The sequence below is a fragment of the Saccopteryx bilineata genome, chromosome 2, assembly GCF_036850765.1.
Source record: "Saccopteryx bilineata isolate mSacBil1 chromosome 2, mSacBil1_pri_phased_curated, whole genome shotgun sequence".
Lineage (NCBI taxonomy): Eukaryota > Metazoa > Chordata > Mammalia > Chiroptera > Emballonuridae > Saccopteryx > Saccopteryx bilineata.
The window spans coordinates 230,441,057-230,469,041 of record NC_089491.1 but is presented as its reverse complement, the minus strand read 5'-3'; the positions used below and the strand labels follow the sequence as shown (position 1 = coordinate 230,469,041).

The 27,985-nt window shown below is 43.0% G+C and overlaps 1 protein-coding gene across 14 annotated transcripts in view; it reads right to left on the bottom strand.

Moving 5' to 3' along the window:
- Positions 1–27,583, bottom strand: part of SYNJ1 (synaptojanin 1) — an 89,022-nt gene extending 61,439 nt beyond the window's left edge. For all 14 annotated transcript variants that reach the window (XM_066259510.1, XM_066259516.1, XM_066259517.1 and 11 more), the window contains exons 1-4: positions 27,496–27,583; positions 26,509–26,653; positions 3,121–3,207; positions 1,442–1,709 (exon numbers count right to left, since the gene is read on the bottom strand). In XM_066259510.1, the coding sequence (XP_066115607.1) occupies positions 1,442–1,709; positions 3,121–3,207; positions 26,509–26,632 (479 nt within the window). In that variant the 5' untranslated portion in view covers positions 26,633–26,653; positions 27,496–27,583. The remainder of the gene's footprint in view (positions 1–1,441; positions 1,710–3,120; positions 3,208–26,508; positions 26,654–27,495) is intronic.
- Positions 27,584–27,985: the final 402 nt, after the last annotated feature.

Here is a 27,985-nt window from a genome sequence, read left to right as displayed (position 1 = left end):
CCTCACAGTCCTTTCGACAAGATCTTCTACTTATAACTGAAATTAAAAATAATAAGGGGGCCTGGCCTGTGGTGACGCAGTGGATAAAGCGTCAACCTGGAAACGCTGAGGTTGCCGGTTCAAAACCCTGGGCTTGCCTAGTCAAGGCACATATGGGGAGTTGATGCTTCCTGCTCCTCCCCCCTTCTCTCTCTCTCTCTCTCTAATGAATAAATAAAAAAAGCTTAAAAAATAAATAAAATGAATAAATAAAATTATAAAAAAAAAAAAATAATAAGGGGATGTTGGCTTAGAAAGGTAATACCCTGTTTCCCTGAAAAGAAGACATCCCCCGAATATAAGACTCAATGCAATTTTTTTCAAGTTTAGAAATATTATATAAGACATACCCTGAAAATAAGACCTAGCGCGTCTTTAGGAGCAAAAATTAATATAAGACACTGTCTTATTTTCAGGGAAACAGGGTAGATTATTATACATGGAAATAGAGTCACAAGAAATTCTTGATGGAATTCAGAATTTGGCTGGTTATGCAGAGTTAACCAATGTCCCAACACTATCTATTAATCCATCCTCTCCCACTGATCTGGTTATGTTGATGACATGACTACAGTAGATTAATAAATGTTGATTTTCTGTTCAACAATAAATGTGGCGACTTCCCTGGCCTCCATCTCCTCCATCTTTCTTTCTTCAGGGCCAGGGAACCTTGCCGGGCAAGATGTGCTGTACTCAATAAAACCTTTTGTTGCCTGGCCTGTGGTGGCGCAGTGGGATAAAAGTGCTGGCCTGGAACACTGAGGTCGCTGGTTCGATGCCCTGGGCTTGCCTGGTCAAGGCACGTATGGGAGTTGATGCTTCCTGCTCCTCCCCCTTTCTCTCTCCCTCTCTCTCTTCTCTCCAGAATGAATAAATAAAGTTAAAAGAAAAAAATAACCTTTAAAAAAAACACAAAAAAAACCCTTTTGTTATTCCACCAAAAAAACCAAACAACAAAAAAAAAAACAATAAATGTGAAATCTTGTTCATGGAAAAATAAGACATCCCCTGAAAATAAGACCTAGTGCGTCTTTAGGAGCAAAAATTAATATAAAACACTGTCTTATTTTGGGGGAAAAACATGGTATTGCCAGAGACAAAACTAAGAATAGTAAACATGAGCAAAAATATTCTATTACTAATAATTCATTCCTAATAGATTTTACATATTTCTGGAATGGAAAGTCGGTCAAGATCAGGAAGAGTAGATGGGTTTCATGTCACAGGACAGCTTCAGTAAAGTCAGAGGATGCCTGCTCTGCTCTGCTCTGCTGAGGGCTCTGGCTGGGCGAGTGTGTGGAGTGCTCCACCAGCAATGTCCTGCTGGCTCTGGAAGTAACTTGGACAACTGAGGGCCCACTTCAAGCTACAACGACAAAGGGAGAAATGCCACCAGACTCACCAGAAGAATCTATTATCAGTCGTGTGCTCTTGCATGCTGCGGTGCGCATTGAGACTCAGATCTAAACTCATTCCTGATGCAGACCATGCAAAATAAAAGTTCCCTGAATTCAAAACTTTCCGCACTTCTGAAATGCGATCCTCATCTGAGGAGTCAATTCTCAGTGATATAAATTCAGTGGAAGTAACTCGGAAAACTTCAGATTCTTGAATTTTTCCAACGGACATGCACCCAGTGACCAGGACCAGGTAATGTAACATGGCATCACCTGCAGAAAGCAAAGATAATAGAATGAAAAGTCCCAGTATTTTTCAAGCTATTCAAAGTTTCTTCCAATTTTCTTCTGCCTCCATCTTTTAAAATGTGTCATCGTGTTATTTTAAGTTATCATCAATGTGTTTATGTTCACACCTAGATTTTGGCAAAAGTTGAAGACACTTTGTTTAAATGCATTTTGAAGCATGTAAACATTAACAGAATAATCTCATCCATAAAACTGTAGCTGTAATTAATCTGAGGATATAAAAAATTTATCAAATAAGAAAAATCTTATCTTCCCTTACCTTTCCTTTGTGATTGCTAGTAAGTCCAGCTAAGACAATGAATGTGAGAGTTCTTGGTAAACAGGCAGTTAGAAAAAATGGCATAAAATGTGAACTGATGAGGATATATGGGCAAAGAGTCCTGGGTAACATTTATAATGCAATTTCGTTTACAGAAACTTCCCAAAGATTTTGACAAGAACTTATGAAATCAGCATCAATGGGATTCCACAGTGGTGCATTTTGAGCGTGGGCTGTGGTGTGGAAAGAAGTGGCCCTGCTTCTTGGTCCTACCACTCAGTGTGTTAACACAGCCAACATGAGATACCACCCTATAAAATGGGACTAAAACAAATTTCACTGGACTCTGAGGATCACCTAAGCACCCTGGCATGTGATAGATTCATGGCAAAGGGCAGGTCTCCATTTCACAGACCAGTCTCCTCAGTGTGGTTCATGAACTTTTACTGGTTCACAAGGAGAAAAGGCCCTTGTTCAAAAAGGAAATCAACTACAACACTAACTTTCACCCTTTGGTTTAGCTGACTTCTTTTTCAGCCTACCATTTTGTCAGTGAAGGAAGCCATGTGCTAATTTGCATGACAGTTCAAGCTCCTTATCTCATCCCGGACCAGTTACAAAACAGCTCATGGAATGATACCAGTCCCTGGGCCACATTTTAGTCACACGGTTACAGACACACTGGTAATTGCAAAGGTTACTTTGCAGCCCATGGTGACATTGAAGTGGCAGAGACAGATTCAAGCTGAGACCTTCTGAATACAAAACAGACATCCTTTCCACTGTAAATCAGGTAAATCGGTGTGGTTCCCACTAAGACATCTTCTAAATTGAGGCAAAGAAAAATGATAGTGCCCTGTTTTGACAACTGACATCAATCTCTTCAATTGTTCAAACAGGGCACTGTCTCCAGGACTTAGAATCACAAGGGCCTGAGCACACAGCATGCCTTTCAATAGCAAACATTATCCCAAGATTAGATTAATCAGGGCTTAAAAGAGGTTAACTCACTTATAGCTCACATATGGAGTCAAATCATTTATTGCCTCTTTCAAGTTCTTACTATTACAAAAAAGAAATAATAAAATATTTAATTATATTCAATAATAAACTTACCAAGATTTAATCGTAAAACACCTAGGAGTCCATACGCATCCAGTACTTTGGAGTAAGTGCCCTTGATTGCCTCTTTTTCTGCAGAAGCTACAAAAAAAGTGTCTCAGGGTAAGAAATATGACCTGAAAAATCAGATTCAATTTAGCTATAAAGTTGGAATTTCAACCAAAAATTTCTAAATCTAAGTGATAATTTTTTTTCTTTTGAGTCAAAGACAGAGAGGGACAGACAGACAGAAAGGGAGAGAGATGAGAAGCATCAATTCTTCATTGCAGCTCCTTAGTTTCCTTAGTTGTTCATTGATTGCTTTCTCATATGTGCCTTGACTGGGGGTGGGTGGTGGGTGGAGGGGACTACAGCAGAGTGAGTGACCCCTTGCTCAAGCCAGAAACTTTGGGCTCAAGAGACCTTGGGCCTCAAGCCAGTGACCTTTGGACTCAAGCCAGCGACCATGGGGACATGTCGATGATCCCATACTCAAGCCAGTTGCCCCGTGCTCAAGCTGGTGAGCCCGCGCTCAAGCTACAAGAGCCTGTGCTCAAGCTGGTGACCTTGGGGTTTCGGACCTGGGTCTTCTGCTCTAACTACTCCGCCACTGCCTGGTCAGGCTAAATCTGATATTCTTAACAAATGTATTGCATAAAATATTTTCTCAAACTAGTAACTTAATTGTTCTTCCCAAAGAGTTAACCAATGTCCCAACACTATCTATTAATTCATCCTCTCCCATTGATCCGAAGTGTTATTACTTTTAGCAATAGTTGTGTTTTGGGGATTGCTTTTGAGTTTTCTTTTCTCTCCCACTGATCTGTTTGACTGTTTTTACTACTGGAACTATGCCACTGATATCCCTTATATATAGGATAACACCCAACTTCTTAGCAAGGAATCTTTCAGAATCTGGCTTCAACATACTTTCTTTTTTAATATATAACTAGTTATTTTTAATATATTTTGTATTGATTGATTTGAGAGAGAGGATGGCAAGAGATAGAGGAAGGGGAGAGAGAAAGAGAGAAACATTGATTTGCTGTTCCACTTATGCATTCATTGGTTTATTCTTGTATGTGGTCTGATGAGGGATCAAACCTGCCAGCTTAGTGTACAGGGAAGACAGGCGAACCAACTGCGCAACCTGGCCAGGAGCATACCTTTTTTGTTTAATTTTTCATTACCCCCCTCCACTTCCTGTATCCCATGCTTGCTGTTGCACAAACACGCCCTTTTACATTTCTGTACCTTTGCACAGCAATCTAGCCTTCTGCCTACCATGCTCTCCCCAACCTTTGCCTCTTGGCAAAATGCTACACCTGATAAAATTACCTTCTGGAAACTTTTTTTACTTCTCCAGCACAGGTCTTTCCAAGAGCTCCTTCTGCATGTTACCAAAACATTTACATATCCTTATCACTCATCTTTCCCATTACTCAGCCTGCTCCTTGAAGGCAGGAACCCTGTCCTGGACATCCTTTTATGCCAACACGTAGAAGATGACTGCTTAAATAACAAAAACTAGTGACGACACAGTTTAGCACTGGGACAGGAAATCTCCAGTCTGACTTATTTCTTCTGCAATAAAATTAATGTTATCTTGCTAATGAATATAACACCCAGAATAATTTCCCTAGGGTAGGCTATTGTCACTGTTCTATTAATGTGCCCCCAACAGGACACATGACAGAACCAGCACCACTCCTGCTGACACTCCTGCCAAGATGTGCAACCTGAGTCTGAGCATGAGGACCCACCAGACCCCAAAGTGAAGGACACTCTACAGACAGCTAGCCTTCACCTTTCAAGTTTTGATTTATAAACATCCAAGACTAAGGAACTTTTTTAGGTTTATGAGACGAAAGAGACATGAAAATTAATAAAATGCACAAATCTGAACTGGATCTCTTCGCTATAGAATAAGTCATTGTTGGGACAACTAGTGCAACTGAATGGACTCTGAGGGTGACCAGAAGCACAACGTTAACTTTTTTATGGTTTCACTGTACTTACGCAGAACAGCTTTCTAAGAAACACATAGTAAAGAGCTTATGGTAACAGGTCATCCAGTCAGCAACTTATTCTCATATAGTTCAGAAAAAAGTTCTTCGAACTAAAGTCCAACTTTTCTGTATGCTGAAAATTATTTTAAATTTTAAAAAATTGTATATGTAACCACCAAACAACATGGCATATTGCTAAATTAAGAAGCTCTTATCTTCAAATGGCCCTAAGATACAGTGGTCCCTTGTCAATCACGGGGGTTAGATTCCAGACCCTCCACAATAGGCGAAAATCCGTGAAGCAGCGACCTTATATTTATTTTCTTATGTGTATATATTTTAAGGCTTTATAAACCTTTCCCATACCCTTATAAATCACACTGCCATTAACCTTTCCCACACTTATTTTGCTTATTTTACCACAAAATAATTAAAATAATAAATATATAAAAATACCTATATACCGCAAAATCCCGCAATATAGCAAAAAATCTGGGATACAAAATTAGATATATACAATTAAAAAATCCACGGTACAGTGAGACCACGATATGGAGAGGGACGACTGAAAAGCCTTATAACAAAAAGCAGTCCCCCCATATACATTTTATGAGAATTTTTTTTTTTTTTTTGGTATTTTTCTGAAGCTGGAAACGGGGAGAGACAGTCAGACAGACTCCCGCATGCGCCCCACCGGGATCCACCCGGCACGCCCACCAGGGGCGATGCTCTGCCCCTCCGGGGCGTCGCTCTGCCGCCACCAGAGCCACTCTAGCGCCTGGGGCAGAGGCCAAGGAGCCATTCCCAGCGCCCGGGGCCATCTTTGCTCCAATGGAGCCTTGGCTGCGGGAGGGGAAGAGAGAGACAGAGAGGAAGGAGGAGGGAGTGGAGAAGCAAATGGGCGCTTCTCCTATGTGCCCTGGCCGGGAATCAAACCCGGGTCCCCCGCACGCCAGGCCGACGCTCTACCGCTGAGCCAACTGGCCAGGGCCGAGAATTTTTTATTTTAGGAAACTATGGAGGAATATATGATATAAGAGGGACAGACCTAATCAGATTTTTGTCCCACTTCTCTGGTAATTTAATTCTAGAAAATAATTTGACAATTTTTCACTTTGAGATCAGTCAAAATAAGAAAGCCATAAAAAAAATGCCATACAACTTTAAAACACTGTGTATAAGCCCTGGCTGGTTGGCTCAGTAGTAGAGCATTGGCCCAGCGTGTGGAAGTCCCAGGTTCGATTGCCGGCCAGGGCACACAGGAGAAGCGCCCATCTGCTTCTCCACCCTTCCATCTATCCTTCCTCTCTATCTCTCTCTTCCCCTCCCACATCCAAGGCTCCACTGGAGCAAAGTTGGCCCGGGCACTGAGGATGGCTCCATGGCCTCTGCCTCAGGCACTAGAATGGCTTCGGCTAAAACAGAGCAACGCCCTAGATGGGCAGAGCATTGCCCCTTGGTGGGCGTGCCAGGTGGATCCCAATCGGGTGCATGAAGGAGTCTGTCTGCCTCCTCGCTTCTCACTTCAGAAAAATACAAAGCAAAACAAAATAAAACACTGTGTATAAATAACCTGTAGATAAAACAGCATTTTTAATTAGTTCACTCAGACCAGCCACACTGTTCTGCGCCCTGTGCCCTCCCTGCTTTCCCCAGCATTGCCCTGTACCTGCACAACTTACCCCCATCACGTCCAACACTCCTCAGCAGACACACTCCTCAGCAGCCACACCCCTTTTCCTCCTTTGTTCCGCTCATCCTTTGTTTCATGTTCTCTCACATTTCCAAACACTCCCCAGTCTTCAATCCCTAATCTAAATGCCAAATTCTCCCTCATCACTCTGGCTAAAAGTCTATCTTTCTTCTATTTTACACTACACACACTTGTACACTGATAGCAAAAGACACTAGAGCTCATTTCTTTAAATCTTATCATAACACAAACTTCACACTGGGATGCTGAACAGTGAGTGTGCTGTTAAGTATTCATCTAATTGACAAAAATAAACTGAGAGTTGTAGCACAAAAGAAAATGTTTTCTTAGGTTTAAAATAACACATAAAGAGGGTTCCCTTTTCTCCACATCCTTGCCAGCACTTATTGTGTTGTTTTGTTGATGGGCGCCATTCTGACTGGTGTGAGGTGATATCTCATTGTGGTTTTAATTTGCATTTCTCTAATGATTAGTGATGTTGAGCATTTTTTCATATGCCTATTGGCCATCTGTATGTCCTCTTTGGAAAATGTCTATTCATTTCTTTTGCCCATTTTTGGATTGGATTGTTTATCTTCCTGGTGTTGAGATTTACAAGTTCTTTATAAATTTTTGTTATTAACCCCTTATCAGACGTATTGTCAAATATGTTCTCCCATTGTGTAGTTTGTCTTTTTATTCTGTTCTTATCGTCTTTAGCTGTGCAAAAGCTTTATAGTTTGATATAGTCCCATTTGTTTATCCTGTCTTTTTATTTCACTTGCCCATGGAGATAAATCAGCAAATATATTGCTGTGAGAGATGTTGAAGAGCCTACTGCCTATGTTTTCTTCTAAGATGCTTATGGTTTCACAGCTTACATTTAAGTCTTTTATCCATTTTGAATTTATTTTTGTGAATGCAGCCATTGTGTAAAACAGTATGGAGATTCCTCAAAAAATTAAAAATCGAACTGCCTTTTGACCCAGCTATCCTACTTTTAGGAATATACCCTAAGAAAACCACAGAACTGTTCCAAAAGGAAAAATGCACCCCCATGTTTATAGCAGCATTGTTTACAATAGCGAAGATCTGGAACAGCCCAAGTGTCCGTCAGTGGATGAGTGGATCAAAAAGCTTTAGTACAGCCTGACCAGGCGGTGGCGCAGTGGATAGAGCGTCAGACTGGGATGCTGAAGAGCCAGGTTCGAGACCCCGAGGTCGCCAGCTGGAGCGTGGGCTCATCTGGTTTAAGCAAAAGCTCACCAGCTTGGACCTAAGGTCGCTGGCTCGAGCAAGGGGTTACTTGGTCTGCTGAAGGTCCGCGATCAAGGCACATATGAGAAAGCAGTCAATGAATAACCAAGGTGTCGCAATGCGCAACGAAAAACTAATAATTGATGCTTCTCATCTCTCTCTGTTCCTGTCTGTCCCTGTCTATTCCTCTCTCTGACTCTCTCTCTCTCTGTAAAAAAAAAAAAAGACCTGACCTGTGGTGGCGCAGTGGATAAAGCGTCGACCTGGAAATGCTGAGGTTGCCGGTTTGAAACCCTGGGCTTGCCTGGTCAAGGCACATATGGGAGTTGATGCTTCCAGCTCCTCCCCCCCTTCTCTCTCTCTGTCTCTCCTCTTTCTCTCTCCCTCTGTCTCTCCCTCTCCTCTCTAAAATGAATTAAAAAAAATAAAAAAAATTACATATAAAAAAAGCTTTGGTACATATATACTATGGAATACTACTCAGCCATAAGAAATGATGACATCAGATCATTTACAATAACATGGATGGACCTTGATAACGTTATACAGAGTGAAATAAGTAAATTAGAAAAAACTAAGAACTATATGAATCCATACATAGATGGGACATAAAAATGAGACTCAGAGACATGGACAAGAATGTGATGGTAAGGGGGGGGGGTGGCGAGGAAAGAGAGAGAGGGGGCGGGGGGAGGGGAGCGGCACAAAGAAAACCAGATAGAAGGTGACAGAAGACAATTTGACTTTGGGTGAGGGGTATGCAATATAATCAAATGTCAAAATAATCTGGAGATGTTTTCTCTGAACATATGTACCCTGATTTATCAATGTCACTGCATTAAAATTAATAATTAAAAAAAACCACATAGTTGGCTCAGCGGTAGAGCATCGGCCTGGTGTACAGGAGTCCCGGGTTCGATTCCCGGCCAGGGCACACAGGAGAAGCGCCCATCTGCTTCTCCACCCCTCCCCCTCTCCTTCCTCTCTGTCTCTCTCTTCCCCTCCCGCAGCCGAGGCTCCATTGGAGCAAAAGGTGGCCTGGGTGCTGGGGATGGCTCTATGGCCTCTGCCTCAAGCGCTAGAATGGCTCTGGATGCAACAGAGCGATGCCCTGGATGGGCAGAGTATCGCCCCCTGGTGGGCATGCCGGGTGGATCCCGGTCGGGCGCATGCGGGAGTCTGACTGCCTCCCCGTTTCCAGCTTCAGAAAAATGAAAAAATAAAATAAAATACAACCATTAAAAAAAAAACATATAAAGAGAAACACTGTACCTTAGCACATAGTACCTGAGCTCTCTTTACTGAGATTTAACAATTCCTCCCATTGAGCTCTGTGCTGGGGTATGGGGGTGGCAATGGGGAAGTCAAGGCACTGTTAAATTCTTTCTAGCCAGAGGTTAAAGGAGGAACTATTCAATGACAGGGGGAGAGAGCTCAGGGGAAATCGAAGGCCTGGATGTGGTGACAGGAAGCTCAGGTCACTCCTGCTGGTGCCGGTGCCAATGCCAGTACCAATACCGTCTTGCAAGGTTCCAAGGTCTCCACTGTGCTTTCAATGGGTGGAATAGACCACGTTTGTAAAGACAGCTGTATTTTGTTCTCCTGGTCATGTTGGGTTGTTAAACAAACAAGATGCTTGGAAAAGCAAACCTTTCTTTTTTCTCGTCCTGATTTTTAACAACAAGTAGGTACGAAAGTGCAAGAAGACTTTGTTTTAGGAATACGGTAATCCTGAGCTGATCAAGATCTTTAGCAGTTCAGCTAAGGCAAGGAGGCCTGGACCTTAGCTCACCTGTTAAACAAGTAAAATAAGGTGAAGCACAACTTCTGAAGTTACTGCCGCAGCACCTCAGGGATAAATACTAGCTAACCACCTCAATAACAACTTTAAAAGGAAAAACTCTTTTTCCCATGTCACAGTCAACAATAACTTTCTGTCATGCTTTTAATCTTTTCTTAGTTTTCAATGTAATGCAAACATGCATTTCCTGAGAACACAGAGCTATCTTATATATCAAACCTACAATTACCGCTATAGTTTAAACCATTCCCTCACATCATTAGAACTGATCTGAAGGTCCTCTGATTCTATTCCTGGTGAATATGAGTAAGGTCACAGAATGGAATTTAAAACAAAATAAAATGTGCTATAAACATTTATCCTCATAAAAATACTTATGGACGAAATTACATGTCTGGGATTTACTTCAAAATAAATAAGGACAGGGACAGAGTGGACAGGGACACAGAGAAAAACAGTGTCCACAGGCTGATAATCGTCAAGACTGGGTGAGAGGTTCATGGCATCAGTGGTGCCATTCTCTTTTCTCTGATCTATTGTTGAGACTTCCCAAAATAAAATGATAGTACATTTATTCTGACAACTTCTTTGGCACACTGGATAAATTCAAAGAGGAGAGAAGACCAGAGAACTCAGTCCAGTCAGTGAGAGCAGAGGCGATTGGAACCCAAGTGACCAGAGAAGCATGTCCTTCCAATCACCCTAGACCAGAGGTAGACTAGGCAAAAGCGCAATGCACATGTGGACCCCTATAACTAGAGGGAGCAATAAGTCCCAAAGCCTCAGCATAGCTGCTTGCCTGCTCTTCCCAAGGCTATCATACTGTCTTCAAATAATAAGTACATGATAAGTCGGGGAAGGAGAAGACTTGGCAATTCCAGAATGGAGACCACAGAAAGGATAACTATTGCTGTATTGTCAGAAATGTTTCCCTTACATTCATCCTAAGTAATTTCAATACCTTACTATGTAGAAATTATCTTTGGAAAATAATAAGCTCACCTTTGCTTATCACAGAAGAGGTTAAGAAATACTTTAAAACAACCTAAAGCCACGAGGTGGTGAAATAACTACAACTTAATTCCGATAACTCATTCATTATTTTAGCTTGGTGCATGTCTTCAAAGTTCTGTTAACAAACTAATGACAGAAGGCAGGCCCAACCGATGTTTCCTATTTAGGCTATAAGAAAGTAATGAAAACAGAAGCCATACCAGTCAACAACTTATTACTGGGTTCAGTGCACTGACACCTGCACTGCACTTACCACACACTACTTTATATCACTGGGTATTTTTTTTCTCCTGTATTAGGCTTTAGACAAAAAATGTGCCATGTATTTATTCACATCCTCCAAAATCCAGCTCAATTCACCTCACAAACTAAAGTGTTTACATACATTGATTTCCATCATAAAATATTTCAGATAAGTAATTATTTCTTAATACTAAATAAGCAAGAGCTTCTGAAAAATACATAAGAGGCCCTGGCTGGTTTGCTCAGTGGTAGTACATCAGCCCAGTATGTGAACGTCCTGGGTTTGATTCCTGGTCAGGGCACACAGGAGAAGCACCCATCTGCTTTTCCACCTCTCCCCCTCTCGTTTCTTTCTCCCTCTCTTTCTTCCTCTCCTGCAGCCAAGTTTATTGCAGTGAGTTGGCCCCAGGCACTGAGGATGGCTCCATGGCCTCTCAGGCACTAAGAAGAGCTCATTGCTGAGCAATGGAGCAATGGCCCAGATGGGCACAGCATCACCCCCTAGTGGGCTTTCTGGGTGGATCCAGGTTGGGGCACATGCAGATGTTTGTCTCTGCCTCCCCTCCTCTCACTGAATTAAAAAGAAAAAAAAGAAAGAAAAATATATAAGAATAGCTATCGCCTGACCTGTGGTGGCGCAGTGGATAAAGCGTCGACCTGGAAATGCTGAGGTCGCCGGTTCGAAACCCTGGGCTTGCCTGGTCAAGGCACATATGGGAGTTGAGGCTTCCAGCTCCTCCCCTTTCTCTCTCTCTGTCTCTCTCTCTCTGTCTCTCCTCTCTAAAAATGAATAAATAAAATAAAAATAATTAAAAAAAAAAAAAAAAAAGAATAGCTATCATGACTTCTCATACTGGACAATGTTATTTTAGAAGATTAATCGAGATTTTTTTCATAGTCATAATCAAACAATTATTTCATACTTGAAAAAGTAAAATTCTTTAATAGGTAATAAATAACCAATATAAACTTTAAAAACTGTACAAAAGTATAATTTTTAAAAGTGGAACAATTACAATTTTATTTTTCCATAGTGACAGTGTTAGCATTATAAACAAATTTTACTAAAATGATTACCAGTAAGGTATCTACTTCTAAAAATAACATGACATTTCACACTTAATAATAGAAATAGGTTTAAGATGACTTGCTTCACAAATTTTATTAAAAACATGAACAGCCTGAATAGGCGGTGGCACAGTGGAGAGTGTTGGTCTGGGACGGTGATAACCCGGTTTGAAACCCTGAGGTTGCCAGCTTGAGCATGAGCTCATCTGGCTTGAGTGTGGAGTTTGCTGGCTTGAGTCCAAAGGTCACTGGCTCGGCTGGAGTCCGTGTCGTCCCGTCCCCGTCCCCGTCCCCCCCCCGTCCCCCCCCCCCCCCCCGTCAAGGCACATATGAGAAAGCAATCAGTGAACTAAGGTGCTGCAACTATGAGTTGATGCTTCTCATCTCTCTCCCTTCCTATCTGTCCCTGCCTGTCTGTCTCTCACTAAAAACAAAAACAAAACAAACAAAAAACACAGTTTAAAAAGAAAATAGAAGCCATAGAGAGGATCTACTTACAGACAACAGAAAATGCAAAATGCTAAGAGAATAAATATACCAGTTGTTCTCTATCAAAACTGAACATACTAGTTGCTGTCTCTCACATTATTAGACAGCAACTAATTCAGCATTATTCAGCATTGTTAGTATTACACTCTCCTTTCTCAAATTAGAATTTAACGCAAATAATGAAGCACAACTTCAGACTATAGAAATTGTTAGTATTACACTCTCCTTTCTCAAATTAGAATTTTACGCAAATAATGAAGCACAACTTCAGACTATAGAAATTCAGGTAAAAATATAATCATATACCTATTTCCTGATTTTCATGAGCTGTGGCTCTAAAACAGAGACTTATAAAGCATAGAATATTGTCATGTGGTGATCACATCTGCATTGCTAAGAAATAAAATTAACTCACTACCTAAACCATAAAGGTAATTTAAAAGTCACCTGTTTTTACCCTAAATGGTATTTTGAGAATGAAACTTAAATGTAAATTTCTCTAACTTCTGAAGCATTATGGTAATTCACACTAAATAATAGGCTACCCCATGAAGAGCCAGCTAACCAATGTCAATACTCTGCTGTAGCTCAGACCTTCCAGATGGGGACAGATTGTCTTTCCTCAGCTAATGTGAAGACTACACTAAAGAAAGTCAGAATGTGGAAACAAGATTATAAACAAGCTTAATCTTCCTAGAATCACAATTTGCCTGTGGTTGCACAAATGGCAGTCTGTGGTCAGCTGATTTGCATGCAGAAAGCACTGGGTGGAGAATCAGAGAGCCCTGGGGCAGAGGAGCTGAGAGGCATGCAGGGTAACCACTCATCTTCAGAAGGGAAGACTGGAGGTTGGACGATTCATCCCAGACTACCAAGCTAGTAGCAGCAGGAGACCTGTTCTCCATTCCATCACACACAAGGAAAAGGTTTTTGTTGTGAAATTAAATAATTAAAATTCCAGCTAAAAGACATTAAGCTACCCAAATTCATATTCTACTTAAACTACACACTTTAATCTTGGCGACAGCCCAAAATAAAAAACAACCTTTTCACGCCTGACCAGGCGATGGTGCAGTGGATACAGCGTCGGAGGACTGGGATGTGGAGGATCCAGGTTCGAGATCCGGAGGTCGCCAGCTTGAGCACAGGCTCTGGCTTGAGCAAAAAAAAAAAGCTCACCAACTTGGACCCAAGGTCGCTGGCTCGAGCAAGAGGTTATTCTGTCTGCTGAAGGCCCGTGGTCAAGGCACATATAAGAAAGCAATCAGTGAACAACTAAGGTGTCACAATGAAAAACTGATGATTGATGCTTCTCATCTCTCTCCGTTTCTGTCTGTCTGTCCCTATCTATCCCTCTCTGGCTCTCTCTCTGTCCCTGTAAAAACAAAACAAAACAAAAAAAAACCTTTCACTCATGTATGCAACAAGTATTTGCTGACTGTCTATCATGTACCAGGACCTAGCAATAAAAAGTCAGTACCCCAATACCTTATGTCAGGAAAACAGGTATTACACAATCACACAAATGCAGAATTATACATTATGGCAGGGGTCTCAAACTCGCGGCCCGCCGAACAATTTTGTGCGGCCCGCAGACTAATCCACGAAGTTCAAAATATTTTGGATAAAATTAAGTAAGCCTAGGGGCCTACTTGTATTTTTCATTTCTCTAGCATCCTAGCTAGATATTAGCTTAGTTAACAGCAGTTGTGATGCGAACTACAGTTTCTGGTCGTTTTGTGACACTGAGTAAACTGCATGTACGATTGTGCTTGTTGTACTGATTTTTTTTTGTTTTCAACTGCAGTGAGAAAAGTGTTGCGTAACAGTTGCCTTTTGTAGACCTAGTGCGGCCCGCCGAACGGCTGTGATCTTGCTCTGCGGCCCACATGCTGAGTTGAGTTTGAGACCCCTACATTATGGTAAGTACCAGGAAGGACTTCCAATAAACAGCAACACCTAATTTAAAATTTCTGCAGAAGTGACCTTTAAACTGAAACCCGAAGAATTAACAGGAAGTTAGCCAAATGAAAAGTGGAGGTAAGAATGTTCCAGGCAACATACACATACCCGAGCAATTCCATTCTTTCTTTTTTTTTTTTTTTTTTGTATTTCTCTGAAGCTGGAAACGGGGACAGTCAGACAGACTCCCGCATGCGCCCGACCGGGATCCACCCGGCACGCCCACCAGGGGCGACACTCTACCCACCAGGGGGCGATGCTCTGCCCCTCCGGGGTGTCGCCCTGCCGCAACCAGGGCTACTCTAGCGCCTGGGGCAGAGGCCAAGGAGCCATCCCCAGCGCCCGGGCCATCTTTGCTCCAATGAAGCCTTGGCTGCGGGAGGGGAAGAGAGAGACAGAGAGGAAGGAAGGGGGTGGGGTGGAGAAGCAAATGGGCGCTTCTCCTATGTGCCCTGGCCTGGAATCGAACCCGGGTCCCCCACACGCCAGGCTGACGCTCTACCGCTGAGCCAACCGGCCAGGGCAGCAATTCCATTCTTAAGAACAGAAATGTGTGCATATGCTCACCAACAGACAGGTATAAGGATGCTCACATTGGTGTCATTCATAACAGAAAAAATTGGAAATGAAACAAATGTCAACAGGACAGACAATGGAATACTCATACAATGGCACACTACACAGCAATAAAAATGAATTAACCACTGTCATATGCTACAACAAGGGTGATCTCCCATGTATAAATCTAAGTGAAAGAAACCAGACACAACAGAATACACAGTGAATGATTCCATTTCTGTTAGGTTGAAAACCAGTAATCAATGAAGTGTGAAGTCAGAACAGTGATTATCTTTGTGGATCATGGTGGAGATAACTGAGAAGGAACATGAGGGAATCTCCTTGAGAATCAGCAATAATGTTCTATTTCATGGGTATGTTCACTATAACACTTCATCAAGTTGAACATCATGTACTTTTCAATAAATTTATTTTAAAAAATAAAATATTTAGCAGAAGGAAGAGCATGTGTAAAGACCCTGAGATCAGACAGAACTTGGACGTTCAGAACCAGAAGAAGGTCAGTGTGGCTGTAACACAGAAACAAGAAGCACTGGGTCTAAGTTCAGTGGCCAACCATAGAAGGGGATTAAGCAAGGGAATAATATGATCTAAATTGTGTTTTCAAAAAAAGATGGGAGGGGAGCAGGGAGATCAGCTAAGGAGGCAATTATAATGGTTCATGAAAGCAACCACACAGATTGACTGACTGGGATAGAACCAGCTAAAACAGTAAATGAAATCAGGAGGTTGAGTCAACTGGACTTGGTGAGGGAGTGAATGGGGTGAGAAGAGGTGTGGAGAATGATTCAGTTCTGGTTTAGGTGTATGGAGTGAGACCCAGTGAGATAAACAGGAGAGAAGGAAGAGCAAGTTTGAAAATGCAATGGTCAATGTCACTGGCAGCCCAGTATCTATTCCAACCCTTCCTTCTTGTGTAATTGCCACATAGGTTGGGGTGTAATGGGAACCCAGACAGTCACAGTAATCCTACCTTCTCTTCTCAATCACCTGCCCAGTCCAAGCAGCACATTCTAGCCCTAGAGCCACAGCAGCGGGATCATGAATGGACACAAAATGCAATCTGATCCACTGCAAAGGCCAGTGCCTTTTCATTTGGTGGTTTCTGACCCTGATCTCAGTTTGAAAAAGCTGGATTTCGACTGTGTCATCCAAAATAAATAACTATTCTACCCAGCTCTGCATCAGTCTCACACACAACTCTGCAACATCTACAAATCTGATAACTATACTTTCTACCCCATTCTCCAAGAAAATAATGAAATCATTCAACAAGATAAGCCAAGAACCTAAGCGACATTGCCAAGGACAGACTGCTAATGATCGCTATTGCACAACCAGCTATAAATGCATCCTGCCTGCACTTCACATGTGGCCCACAGGATACTAATAGGCTTTACATTTCAGTAAGGTATTCAACAGACTACAGCAATTCTATGGTTTACTAGTGAAAATAATGAAACACAACCCATAATAAATACTTATTGCTAAGAGCTACTTTATATAAGTAAACACACTTTATATATAACATCCAATATATAAAAATATTGATGTTTAAGCAAATAATTTTTTAAAGAGTTTATTTATTGATTTTATAGAGGATGGGGGGAGCAGGAAGTATCAACTCATTGCTCCTTGTACCCGGCAAGCCCAGGGTTTTGTACTGGCCACCTCAGCATTCCAGGTCGATGCTTTATCCACTGCGCCACCACAGGTCAGGCAGCAAATAATTTTAAAAGTACTATTTTGGCCTGACCAGGTGGTGGCGCAGTGGATAGAGCATCGGACTGGGATGCGGAAGGACCCAGGTTCGAGACCCCAAGGTCGCCAGCTTGAGCGCGGGGCTCATCTGGCTTGAGCAAAGAGCTCACCAGCTTGGACCAAGGTCGCTGACTCCAGCAGGGGGTTACTCGGTCTGCTGAAGGCCCGCGGTCAGGGCACATGTGAGAAAGCAATCAATGAACAACTAAGAAGTCGCAACGCGCAACAAGAAACTGATGATTGATGTTTCTCATTTCTCTCCATCCCTGTCTGTCTGTCCCTGTCTATCTCTGCCTCTGTAAAAAAAAAAAAAAAAAAAAAAAAAGGTACTATTTTGTTTTCATTTTTTTTCTTTTCACTGACTTTGTTATCTCAAAATAATCCAGGAATTTATAGAGTACATAAATTCTTTCAACTGGAACTGAAAACTAATTAAAAAGAGTTCAACTGAACAAGAAGAGTTAATGCTCTCCAATTGCCCAATTTACTCTCAGTAATTTGACTAGTTTAGTAGCTATGAAATGCACTCCAAGGTGAACACTGTGCTTATGTAACATTAAAGAGGAACAACAATGGCTTATACTTGCAAAATCTATTTTAGTAGAAAAGAATAAACCACAAATTCTTATTTAAATAAAAACTCAAGCAAATTTAAATTTTCTTGTTACCAGTAAAAAAATAAAATACAAATTTCAAAAGTTCTCCCTCCTTTTGGCACTCTAATTGCCGGGCTAACCCCAATTTCACTAATCAATTCCACTCTATGCAAATTAGGCAACAAAACTTCACTGACTCAGATTCACTAGCATAGAATTTTTGAAAATGCTGGCATGAGATACAAAGAAAAGCAATAGTATTTAAACTGTTTCCCATTATAATTGGCTCATATTTTTTCAGCTTTTGAATATCTGAGAAAGTCTTTATATCATCTTTGTTTGTGGCTAGGCACAGAAACCTATGTGGACAGTTTTTATTTTAATTTAAAATTTTAATTTATTTACTTTAGAGAGAGAGAAAGAGAGAGCAATAGAAAGACTGGAACATCAATCTGTTCCTGTATGTGCCCTGACTGGGGATCAAACTGGCAACCTCTGCACTCTGGGATGATGCTCTAATCAACCGAGCTGTCTGGCCACGGTGAGTTTGATCCCCCCCCCCCCCCGCCCTTTCTTTCAGTATTTTAAGGATGTTGTTCTGTGTCCCCTGGCTTGGACTGTTTCTGAAGAAAAGTCTACATCACTTGTACCTTCTTTGTTCTGTACACATCTTTTTATTCTCAGGCTGGTTTTTTTGTTTAGTTTGGTGTTGTGTGTGTGTGTGTGAGAGAGAGAGAGAAAGAAACAGAGACAGACAGGAAGGGAGAAAGAGATGACAAGCATCAACTTGTACTTGCGGCACTTTAGTTGTTGTTCATTGATTGATTGCTTCTCATACATGCCTTGATGGGAGGGGCTGGGGGCTCCAGCGAAGCCAGTGACTCCTTTTTTTTTTTTTTTTTTGACAATGAATTTTTTTTTTTTTTAAAGACTTTATTTATTCATTATAGAGAGGGGAGAGAGAGAGGGAGAGAGAGAAGGGGAGAGGAGCAGGAAGCATCAACTCCCTCATGTGCCTTGACCAGGCAAGCCCAGGGTTTTGAACTGGCGACCTCAGCGTTTCTAGGTTGATGCTTTATCCTCTGCACCACCACAGGTCAGGCGCCAGTGACTCCTTGCTCAAGCCAGCGACCATGGGATCATGTTGATAATCCATGCTCAAGCCGGCAACCCCATGCTCAAGCCAGCGACCTCAGGGTTCTGAACTTGGACCTCAGGGTTCCGAACCTGGACCTGAGGCTGAGCCTCCCAGGCTGAGCCTCCACTGTGCCACCGTCTAGTCAGGCTCTTGGGCTGTTTATAAGACTGTGCTCTGTATCACTGGTTTTAAGCAATTTCATTATGTATCTGGGTGCATGTAGTTTACTTCATGCTTCTTCTGCTTGGTTCTTTCAGCTCCTTGGATCTGTGAATTTACAGTCTTCATCAAATTTAAAAAAATTGAGTGTTATTATTTCTTCAATTATTTTTGTCTCATCCCTTTCTTTCTATCATCCCAATTATACATTTATATTGGGCCATGTGAACTTATCCCCAGCCCATGGACACTCTATTTATTTTAGTCTTTTTACTCTGTGTTTCATTTTGGGCAGTATCTATTATTTGTCTTCAAATTCACCAATCATTTACTCTGCAGTGTCTAATTTGCTGATTCCCACAGGTGTTTTTTTCATTGCAGATCTACTGTTATCATTTGTACAATTTTAATTGGGTTGTTACACTTTTCCATGTCTCTCCTCAATATGCTTATCTTTTTCTCTACTTCTTGAACATTTGGAGCACATTAAAAGCTGTTTTAATGTCCCTGTGCATTAATTTTAGCGTCTGTTTTTACAGATTGACTTTTCTTCTCATTATGGGATTTATTTTCCTGCTTCTCTGCATGCATGAATTTCTTTTTATTTTTTATTTTTTTATTTATTCATTTTTAGAGAGGAGAGAGAGACAGAGAGGGAGAGAGAGGAGAGAGAGACAGAGAGAGAGAAGGGGGGAGGAGCTGGAAGCATCAACTCCCATATGTGCCTTGACCAGGCAAGCCCAGGGTTTCGAACCGGCGACCTCAGCATTCCTAGGTCGACGCTTTATCCACTGCGCCACCACAGGTCAGGCTGCATGAATTTCTTTGTGGGGAGGACAAATACTATCACAGTCCAGGTTACGGGAGGACTTAAAACGTGTGCCCTGTTATTATTGATACCAATAAGGAAAAAGGAGCCTTAGCAGCAGCAGCTCTGCCCAGAGCTTGCCAATGGCTAGTGTGAGGTCCCGGTCAGTCCACACAGTCTTCTACCTCATTGTGCAGCTAACAAGGCTTCCTCCTCATAGCAAAGGGCTTTTTTTGTGCAGAGAGGAAAGAATCTGATATACTGATTGTTCCTCATTGAAGCCATGACCTAAATCCAATCTCGGCATTTAACTATCTTTATTTTCTGATTTAAAAAAAAAAGGAGGGACAGGACAACAGAAATTACACTGCACTGATACAAAGACTTGACATTCTAGTCAGAGTCAAAATCCATTCCAAATCAACTAATGGTTCAAAGGAAGTAGCTACATGAAGTCTGACTGAGACACATATGAGCCACATGAGTTGAGTTTCATTATTAGCCTCCATAGTGCAGGATAACAATTCTCAAAATTGGAGCCCACATTTGTTAGGTATGCTCTGTCAAGCATGAGTAGGTAAAAATCTGAAGAAATGGGTTCTCTCCGTCCTCCTGGGACAAAGAAAGAAGGCTCCTGGTTAGATGGAAAAAGAAGTTCCTGTTCCCAGGTAGTGTGTGTATTTTCCTGCTTCTTTGCATACATGATCATTTTTTTTATTTCTTTTTTTAATGTTTATTTTATTTATTTTAGAGAGAGAATAAGGGGGGGAGGGAGAGACAGAACCATTGATCTGTTCCTGTATGTGCCCTGACCAGGGATCAAACCAGCAACCTCTGCACTTCAGGATGATGCTCTAACCAACTGAGCAATTCAGCCAGGGCTGCATGATATTTATTATTTTTTTTTTTAGGTGAGAGAAGGGGAGATAATGAGGCAGACTCCCACATGCACTCTGACCAGGATCCACCCAGCAACCCCATCTGGGGCCAATGTTCAAGTACCAAGCTATTTTTAGCACCTGAGGCTATTGAGCTCTGGGGTATCTATCCTCAGCACTCAGAGCCACGCTCCCTCCAACTGGCTGTGGGAGGGGAATAAGGAAAGAAGAGGGGAAGAGGGAGGCAAGAGAAACACATGGTTGTTTCTCCTGAGTGCCCTGACCAGGAATTGAACCCAGGACGTCCATATACCAGGCTGACACTCTATCCACTGAGTGACAAGTGAGGGCCACATGACAATTTTTAATTGAATGCTAGACAGTCTGACTAGGTGGTGGCGCAGTGGATAGAGCGCTGGACTGGGATGTGGAGGACCCAGGTTCGAGACCCTGAGGTCGCCAGCTTGAGCGCGGGCTCATCTGGTTTGAGCAAAAGTTCACCAGCTTGGAACCAAGGTTGCTGGCTCGAGCAAGGGGTTACTTGGTCTGCTGAAGGCTGGTGGTCAAGGCACATATGAGAAAGCAATCAATGAACAACTAAGGTGTGCAACGAAAAACTGATGATTGATGCTTCTCATCTCTCTCCATTCCTGTCTGTCCCTATCTATCCCTCTCTCTGACTCTCTATCTGCCCCTGTAATAAATAAATAAATAAATAAATAAATAAATAAATAAATGCCAGACTGTGAATTTTACAAAGTTGAATGTTTGATATTCATGTGTGTATGGGTGTGTAGATAGATAGATAATAAATAGAGCTAGATATACATACATAATATTATATATTATATATTCCTAAACTTTATTCTGGGATAAAGTGAAGTTACTTGGAAACAGTTCTATCCCTCTAGGTCTGCTTTTAAAATGTCAGGCAGGACCAGGGCAGCATTTGGTTAAGGGCTACTCTGCCCACTAAAGCAGTATAACCTTCTGAGTATTCAACCCAACTTCCCAGTACTACAAGATGGCTCCAACCTGGCTGTTTAGAACATGAACCATTCTAGCTCTGGGTGAGTTCCAGAAATTTTTCTGCCTGTTCTTTTCTGGTGATAGCTCCTCACACCTGGACTGATCAGTACACAGTGGAAGTCTCAAGTGGAACTACACGTCTCTGGGCTCTCTATGCAGCCATTTTTCTCTCTGGTTGTCAGCCTTGAGAACTGTAGCTGCCTTAGCTTCCCCAATGTCCTTACTGTCTTCTTAACTCTGCGGGACACCAGACTTCCTCTGGGTCCACCCGCCAGCTGCTGTGGCCTAGCAGCTGTCAGGGCAGCAAGCTGCAAAAATCACAGGCTCCCTCATTTATTTCTCTTCTCTCAAGGATCTGTACCTTGTGCTGCCTGTTGTTCAGTGTCTGAGAACTGTTTCATGTAGTATTTTGTTTGTTGTTATTTAGGGTGGGAAGGTAAATTCAGTTACTGTTACACCATCAAGGTCAGAAGCAAACATCCTGTTCTAGTTCTGGGCTAGTTTATATTTCATAGAACAATTTAGAACATCTGATGGACCTTAAATCACATAATAAAAAGTCTTATAACAGGGTTTTACTGTTCAGTGAGAGCAATTTGCCTTCACTTTTTATTTCCTCATAGCAAAGTGTTAAAAAAAATTAAAGCACTTAATAACCATTAGTTGTTCCTGCTTTAATAGGCTAATCCTGCTACCCAGACCAGAATGGGAGAAGGTAATGGATTGCTTTTTTAAGCGTTGACATTTAAGTTGACATTTAAGATATTCAATTAAATATGAACATTCCAAAAATTATTTACAAAACAAAAATGAATTTTTGCCACCCTAATATGAAGTGATAAAGTCTACATTACATAATTTCTGTGCAGAAAAAGTCAACTATAGATAAAGTCACTTCTCTCAGCTTGAAAATTTTTCTTAAAAAGAGATAGGACACTACAACTTATCTAAAGGGCAATCATGACGACTGGCAGCACTTAGCAAAAAGCAACAGCTATGCACACTGCTTGTCACCACCACCTATGACACTTAAGACAAATTCTAGAAGCTGACTTTAACTTGGCCCATCAAAGAAACCCACTCTAAATCAAACCATGTCTCCCCTCTACTGTCTTACCTATTTGTGGGCAAAACACAGGAAGTTTGGCATTTCCTGCATTAGAACATGCTACCAATTTCACTCTGAACTTTAGTATTCTACTGGCATCCCTTTCTTTCTCCATTCATTCTCCCAACTCCCAAAATAACAACCACCACCCTCACAACACAAATAATAATTACAGTGAAAAAATACTCACTCTTGGCCTCATAATAACAACAGTAGCGTTATAATTCTGGAAACATGGTTATTTTAAATAAAATCTGCAAGCTGAAGTTATCCCATTATCTTTCATAGAAATGCCTATATTGGGTATCTCATGGCACTTTTGGCATAAGCCAAGAAAACTCAGTGATTGCTAATGCTCAACAATGCATATTGCCCAAGATGTCTAATTGTTTAAACTTCACTCCTTAAAGCCAGGGAAACTAGAGCCTGCAGAAATCATAAACTTGGTACATGAAGACTGAGTCCTGCTAGGGTCACTTTTACTATATACTTTCAAGAAAAATACCCGCATACAAGCATGTAGAGACCAACAAAATCCCACAGACTAAGTCCTACAAATATGAAGGGAAGGAAGATACATGAGTGAGCTGGATGGAAAGGGTGGGAGGCGATTCTCATGAAGAAAGAAGACTAGTTGGAACTACTGGAAAGGTAGAGAGAAGCATTCTAGTGGTCTTGGAGAGAGAAGGCACAAGGAACAGCATGATGAAGGCTGGAAAAAGCATGGTGCTTTGAGAAAGCACTGAGGAAACACCAATTTCCTTAAAGGAAAGCAACACTGGACAAACCGGGGAGGGCTAATTATGGAAAGCCTTGATGAACAGGTTAAGGAGTTTTAACTTAATCTTATTGAAAAATATATACAAGATGTTTTTATAGGAGATTCTTCTGGTAGACTAATATGCAAGATGCACTGAAATCCAAAGGGCTGGGATTGTTGAAGACAACAAGGATACCTCAGTATTTTCCAAGCACAGTTCCCTGAAAGAGCAGGCATTTAAAAAATGTAAACTTTTAAAAAATGTACATTCAGCCCTGGCCGGTTGGCTCAGCGGTAGAGCGTCGGCCTAGCGTGCGGAGGACCCGGGTTCGATTCCTGGCCAGGGCACACAGGAGAAGCGCCCATTTGCTTCTCCACCCCTCTGCCGCGCTTTCCCTCTCTGTCTCTCTCTTCCCCTCCCGCAGCCAAGGCTCCATTGGAGCAAAGATGGCCCGGGCGCTGGGGATGGCTCTGTGGCCTCTGCCCCAGGCGCTAGAGTGGCTCTGGTCGCAACATGGCGATGCCCAGGATGGGCAGAGCATCGCCCCCTGGTGGGCAGAGCATCGCCCCTGGTGGGCGTGCCGGGTGAATCCCGGTGGGGCGCATGCGGGAGTCTGTCTGACTGTCTCTCCCTGTTTCCAGCTTCAGAAAAATGAAAAGGAAAAAAAAAAAAAAAAGTACATTCTACAACACAATACACACCTTGGCATCACTCCAGACTGAATGTCAAATTAATTTTATCTGTCAAATGATTTATAAAAAGGTCTGTTAGCTCTTAAATATTATTAAGTATTGCTGCAAAGTTTACAATAGGAAAGCTAATAACATACCCAAGAGATTACACATCCATTTACACTAGCTTTACAGAGCTAGCTTTCCAGAAGGAGGCAATATTCAAACATTTTTTTCTCCAGAAAGAATCACTTACATAATCTAAATCTAATGAAAATAAGTAGAATAAATAACAAGTATTTTTTAATAAATAACTTAAGTATTTTTTGATATTCTTTTTCCTTAAAATAAATGTTAAAGCCAAAATGAATGATTTAGGGACTTTTAAAAAATCATTTTTTGGCATAAAAGAGGGCTGCTGGAGGTTTGGAAGTATGCTTATCCTTAGGTTTTCTGACCTTGGAGTAAAGTATAGCAATAACCCTAATAACTATAGGTTATTGCAGCTTAAAATTTGGATCCCTATCATTTCCAGTAACCAGAATTGAAACACTTAGAATTTAGACACATTAGGAAATCAGATAATATCACCAAAAACAAAAGCAGCTAAAAAAAATGTTTCACATTTTCAGCTAAACCAAACAATTTCCCCATATATTTTTACATATTTATTTTAAGATTTACTGATTTTAGAAAGAGGAGGGGGAGGGTGAGAAGAGGGGAGGGAGAGAGTGAGAAGCGGGGTGGGAAAGCGGAAGCATCAGCTCAAAGTAGTTGCTTCTCATTTGTACCTTGATGGGCAAGCCCGGGATTTCAAACTAGTGACCTCAGCATTCCAGGTCAAGCTTTATCCACTGCGCCACCACAGGTCAGGCTCCCCTATATATGTTTGATTAAGAATTCATCAAGGCCTGACCTGTGGTGGCGCAGTGGATAAAGCATCGACCTGGAAATGCTGAGGTCGCTGGTTCGAAACCCTGGGCTTGCCTGGTCAAGGTACATGTGGGAGTTGATGCTTCCAGCTCCTCCCCCCTTCTCTCTTTCTATCTCTCTCTCTCCCTCTCTCTCTCTTCTCTAAAAAAGAAATTTAAAAAAATGAATAAATAAAAAAAAAGAATTCATCAATATAAGAATTATACTTGTATGAAAAAAACATGCTATGCAAATTAATATTATAGCAAGTTATATTTTGGTCTATTTAAATACAACAAACAATCTGAGTAAGTCCACATTGACTGAGTATAACCCGTATTATTAATACTTGCGTCTTAGAACACACATAGCCCCTTCCTGCTATATGTGCTCCTTTGTAGCAAAAACATAATAGAGAATAAGCAGTTATCAGTAGAATGGTTTCAAAAATACAATCACATTTCAAATAACCCCTAACTGGACTTATCTATCAAAATCTTCTATTAAGAAATAAATATAATATTCAAATTAACCTTTTCATTTTTAATTTCATGCATTTGCCCACAAAATAACCCAGCCCTAATCTACTATTTTTGTGTGATGTTGTCTTTTTCTTTAAAACAGACTATCAAAAAACTTTTAAATGATATGAAATCAATCATATCTCACATGAAATTTAAAAAACTGTTTATAATTCTCTGACTGAAAACACAAGCTCCTAATTATATGACACTTCAAAATTATTAGTCTTATAGTTCATTATTATAACTGACCTATAAAAAATTCTTTTCATTACAGGAAAAATGTGAAGCAAGCCATTTTATGGGTACAGGGGATATGACAGAAACTGCAGCAATATTTCTTTGAAAGAAGGATTTATACCCTGGCAAGGTAGCTCAGTTGAGAGCCCTGTCCTGATGCACCAAGGTTGCTGGTTCCATCCCTGGGTCAGGGAACATAAAGAATCAGCCAATGAATGCATGAATGCGTGGAACAACAAATTGATGTTTCTCTGTCTCTCTCCCCCCCCCTTTCTCTCTCTAAAAAAAAATTAAATTAAAAAAAATCAACCAATGAATGCATAAATAAGTGAAAAAACAGGAACAACAAATAGATATTTCTCTCTCCCTTCCTATCCCTCTAAAATTAATAAAAATTATTTACAAAAGAGAAAATTTTGCTTTTAGGAAGCAGAAGAACCCACTAGCAAAAACCTGTAACCAAGACCAACATCGACCCCACCACCCACCACCACCACCCCTCACAAAAACCTGCAGCAGGGGAGGAAAAGAAAATGAAAGTTTCAGACAAAATAAGGTTCGATAGGAAGAAAATAAAAGCATGACCCTTTGGATGCACGAGTGGGAGGAGGTGGGCAGGGTCTCCCCTTAAGAAATGGTGGAATCTGAATTGTCCCCGCGAAGACCGAGCCCCGGTCGGCCAGCCGGACGCCCGCCGAGGACTTACAAAGCACGGCCACGGCCCCGGACTCGAACATGAGGCAGTCCTCCTTGTGCCGGCTCTCCACGATGAGGCTGAAGGGCGGCGGGTCCAGCTTGTGGTAGACGCGGAATCCTTTGCTGAACGCCATCCTCGCTCTGCAGAGGCGGCCCTGCCGGAACCAAGCAGAGCGGGTGAGGCTCCGAGCCCGAGCGGCCGGCGGCACGCGTCCCGGGCCCTCCCCGCCGCTGGGCGGGGCAGGGGCAGCGCTCACGGACAGAATGGTTTATTCCACAGGCGAGCGGTCACTTCATTCTGCCAAGAAGGCCCCCGGCCCTCCTGCGGGCAGGGCCGGGTCTCATCCCCGCAGGTGCCGGACGGCGTGGCGCGGCCGCCTAGCGCCGTGTTTACCCGCGCGGACCCGGAGCGGGCTTCGCTGGGAGCGGTCTCTCAGCTCCCTGCCCCCGGGTCCGTCGCTACGAGGAAAGGGGACCAATTCGGAAATTTGAAGCCGCCCCTTGGAGGCAAGGATGGCCGTGGGAGGGGAGGCTCAGAGGTCCTTACGGTGGGAGGCGGGCGAGGACTACCCGACTACTTGGGCTTTCCGCGGCGCGGCGACCTGGTCACCAGGCCACGCCACTGCAGGGTTACGGGCCGGCGGTCACGACCCGGGACACGGGGCTGACCGGGGATCCTCGGGATCCCGGACAGGCGGCTCACCCCAGGGGACGGAGGAGCCAAGGAGCCGAGCAGCCGAGTGCGCCCGCGGCGCCTGGGTCCCCGTCCCGCGGGCGGCTGACAGCTGCTGTCACCACAGCCCCCGCCCGGCGGCGCCGAGCACCCGCCGTCTCTGACCGCCGCCCGCCCGCGCGCCCGCCCTCCGGGCTGCCCGCGTCGCCCTCACCGCTCCCTCCCTGCTGAGACCCTGAACACTGCCTCCGGAAGTGGCCACCCGCACTCCTGGCTACCGGTGGGTCTGACCGCAATCACTCCCGCCCCCCGCCGGCTTCTCACCTCTTCCTTCGGCTCCTCCTCCTCCTTCTCCCGCTGCAGCTGCCGCCACAGCCGCCGGAAGCGTCACTTCCGCTCCACAGGCCCATCTCTTCCGCATTGCACCGCGGCCGGGGGCGATTAATCCGCCCCTCGCGGGAAGGGGCGGGGCGTCCGAGGTAGGTCCCCGCCCCCTCGGAGTGCCCTGCGGGCCGGGCGGCGGAGACGGTGGGCTGCTAACCAGCCTCCTAGATGCGCAGCGGGCGTCGCCCAGGGCGACGCCTGGGACGGTTGCAAGTCCCTCTGCAAGGGTGCCGGGAGACGGAGGATCAGCCTCCCCGGCCCCGCGCGTGGGCTGCTCAGAGCTAATGGCGGGACTCTGGGAGGAAAGCTTTGCGGACTGGGCACGAACACGTGTGCCGGGGGTGTGTGGAAGGGGAGGTGTCAAGATCACCCCTGTAGCCCACCGCGGCGGCCGGGCTAGGGGAAGGGCGGGGCAGGCCGCACTTGGGCC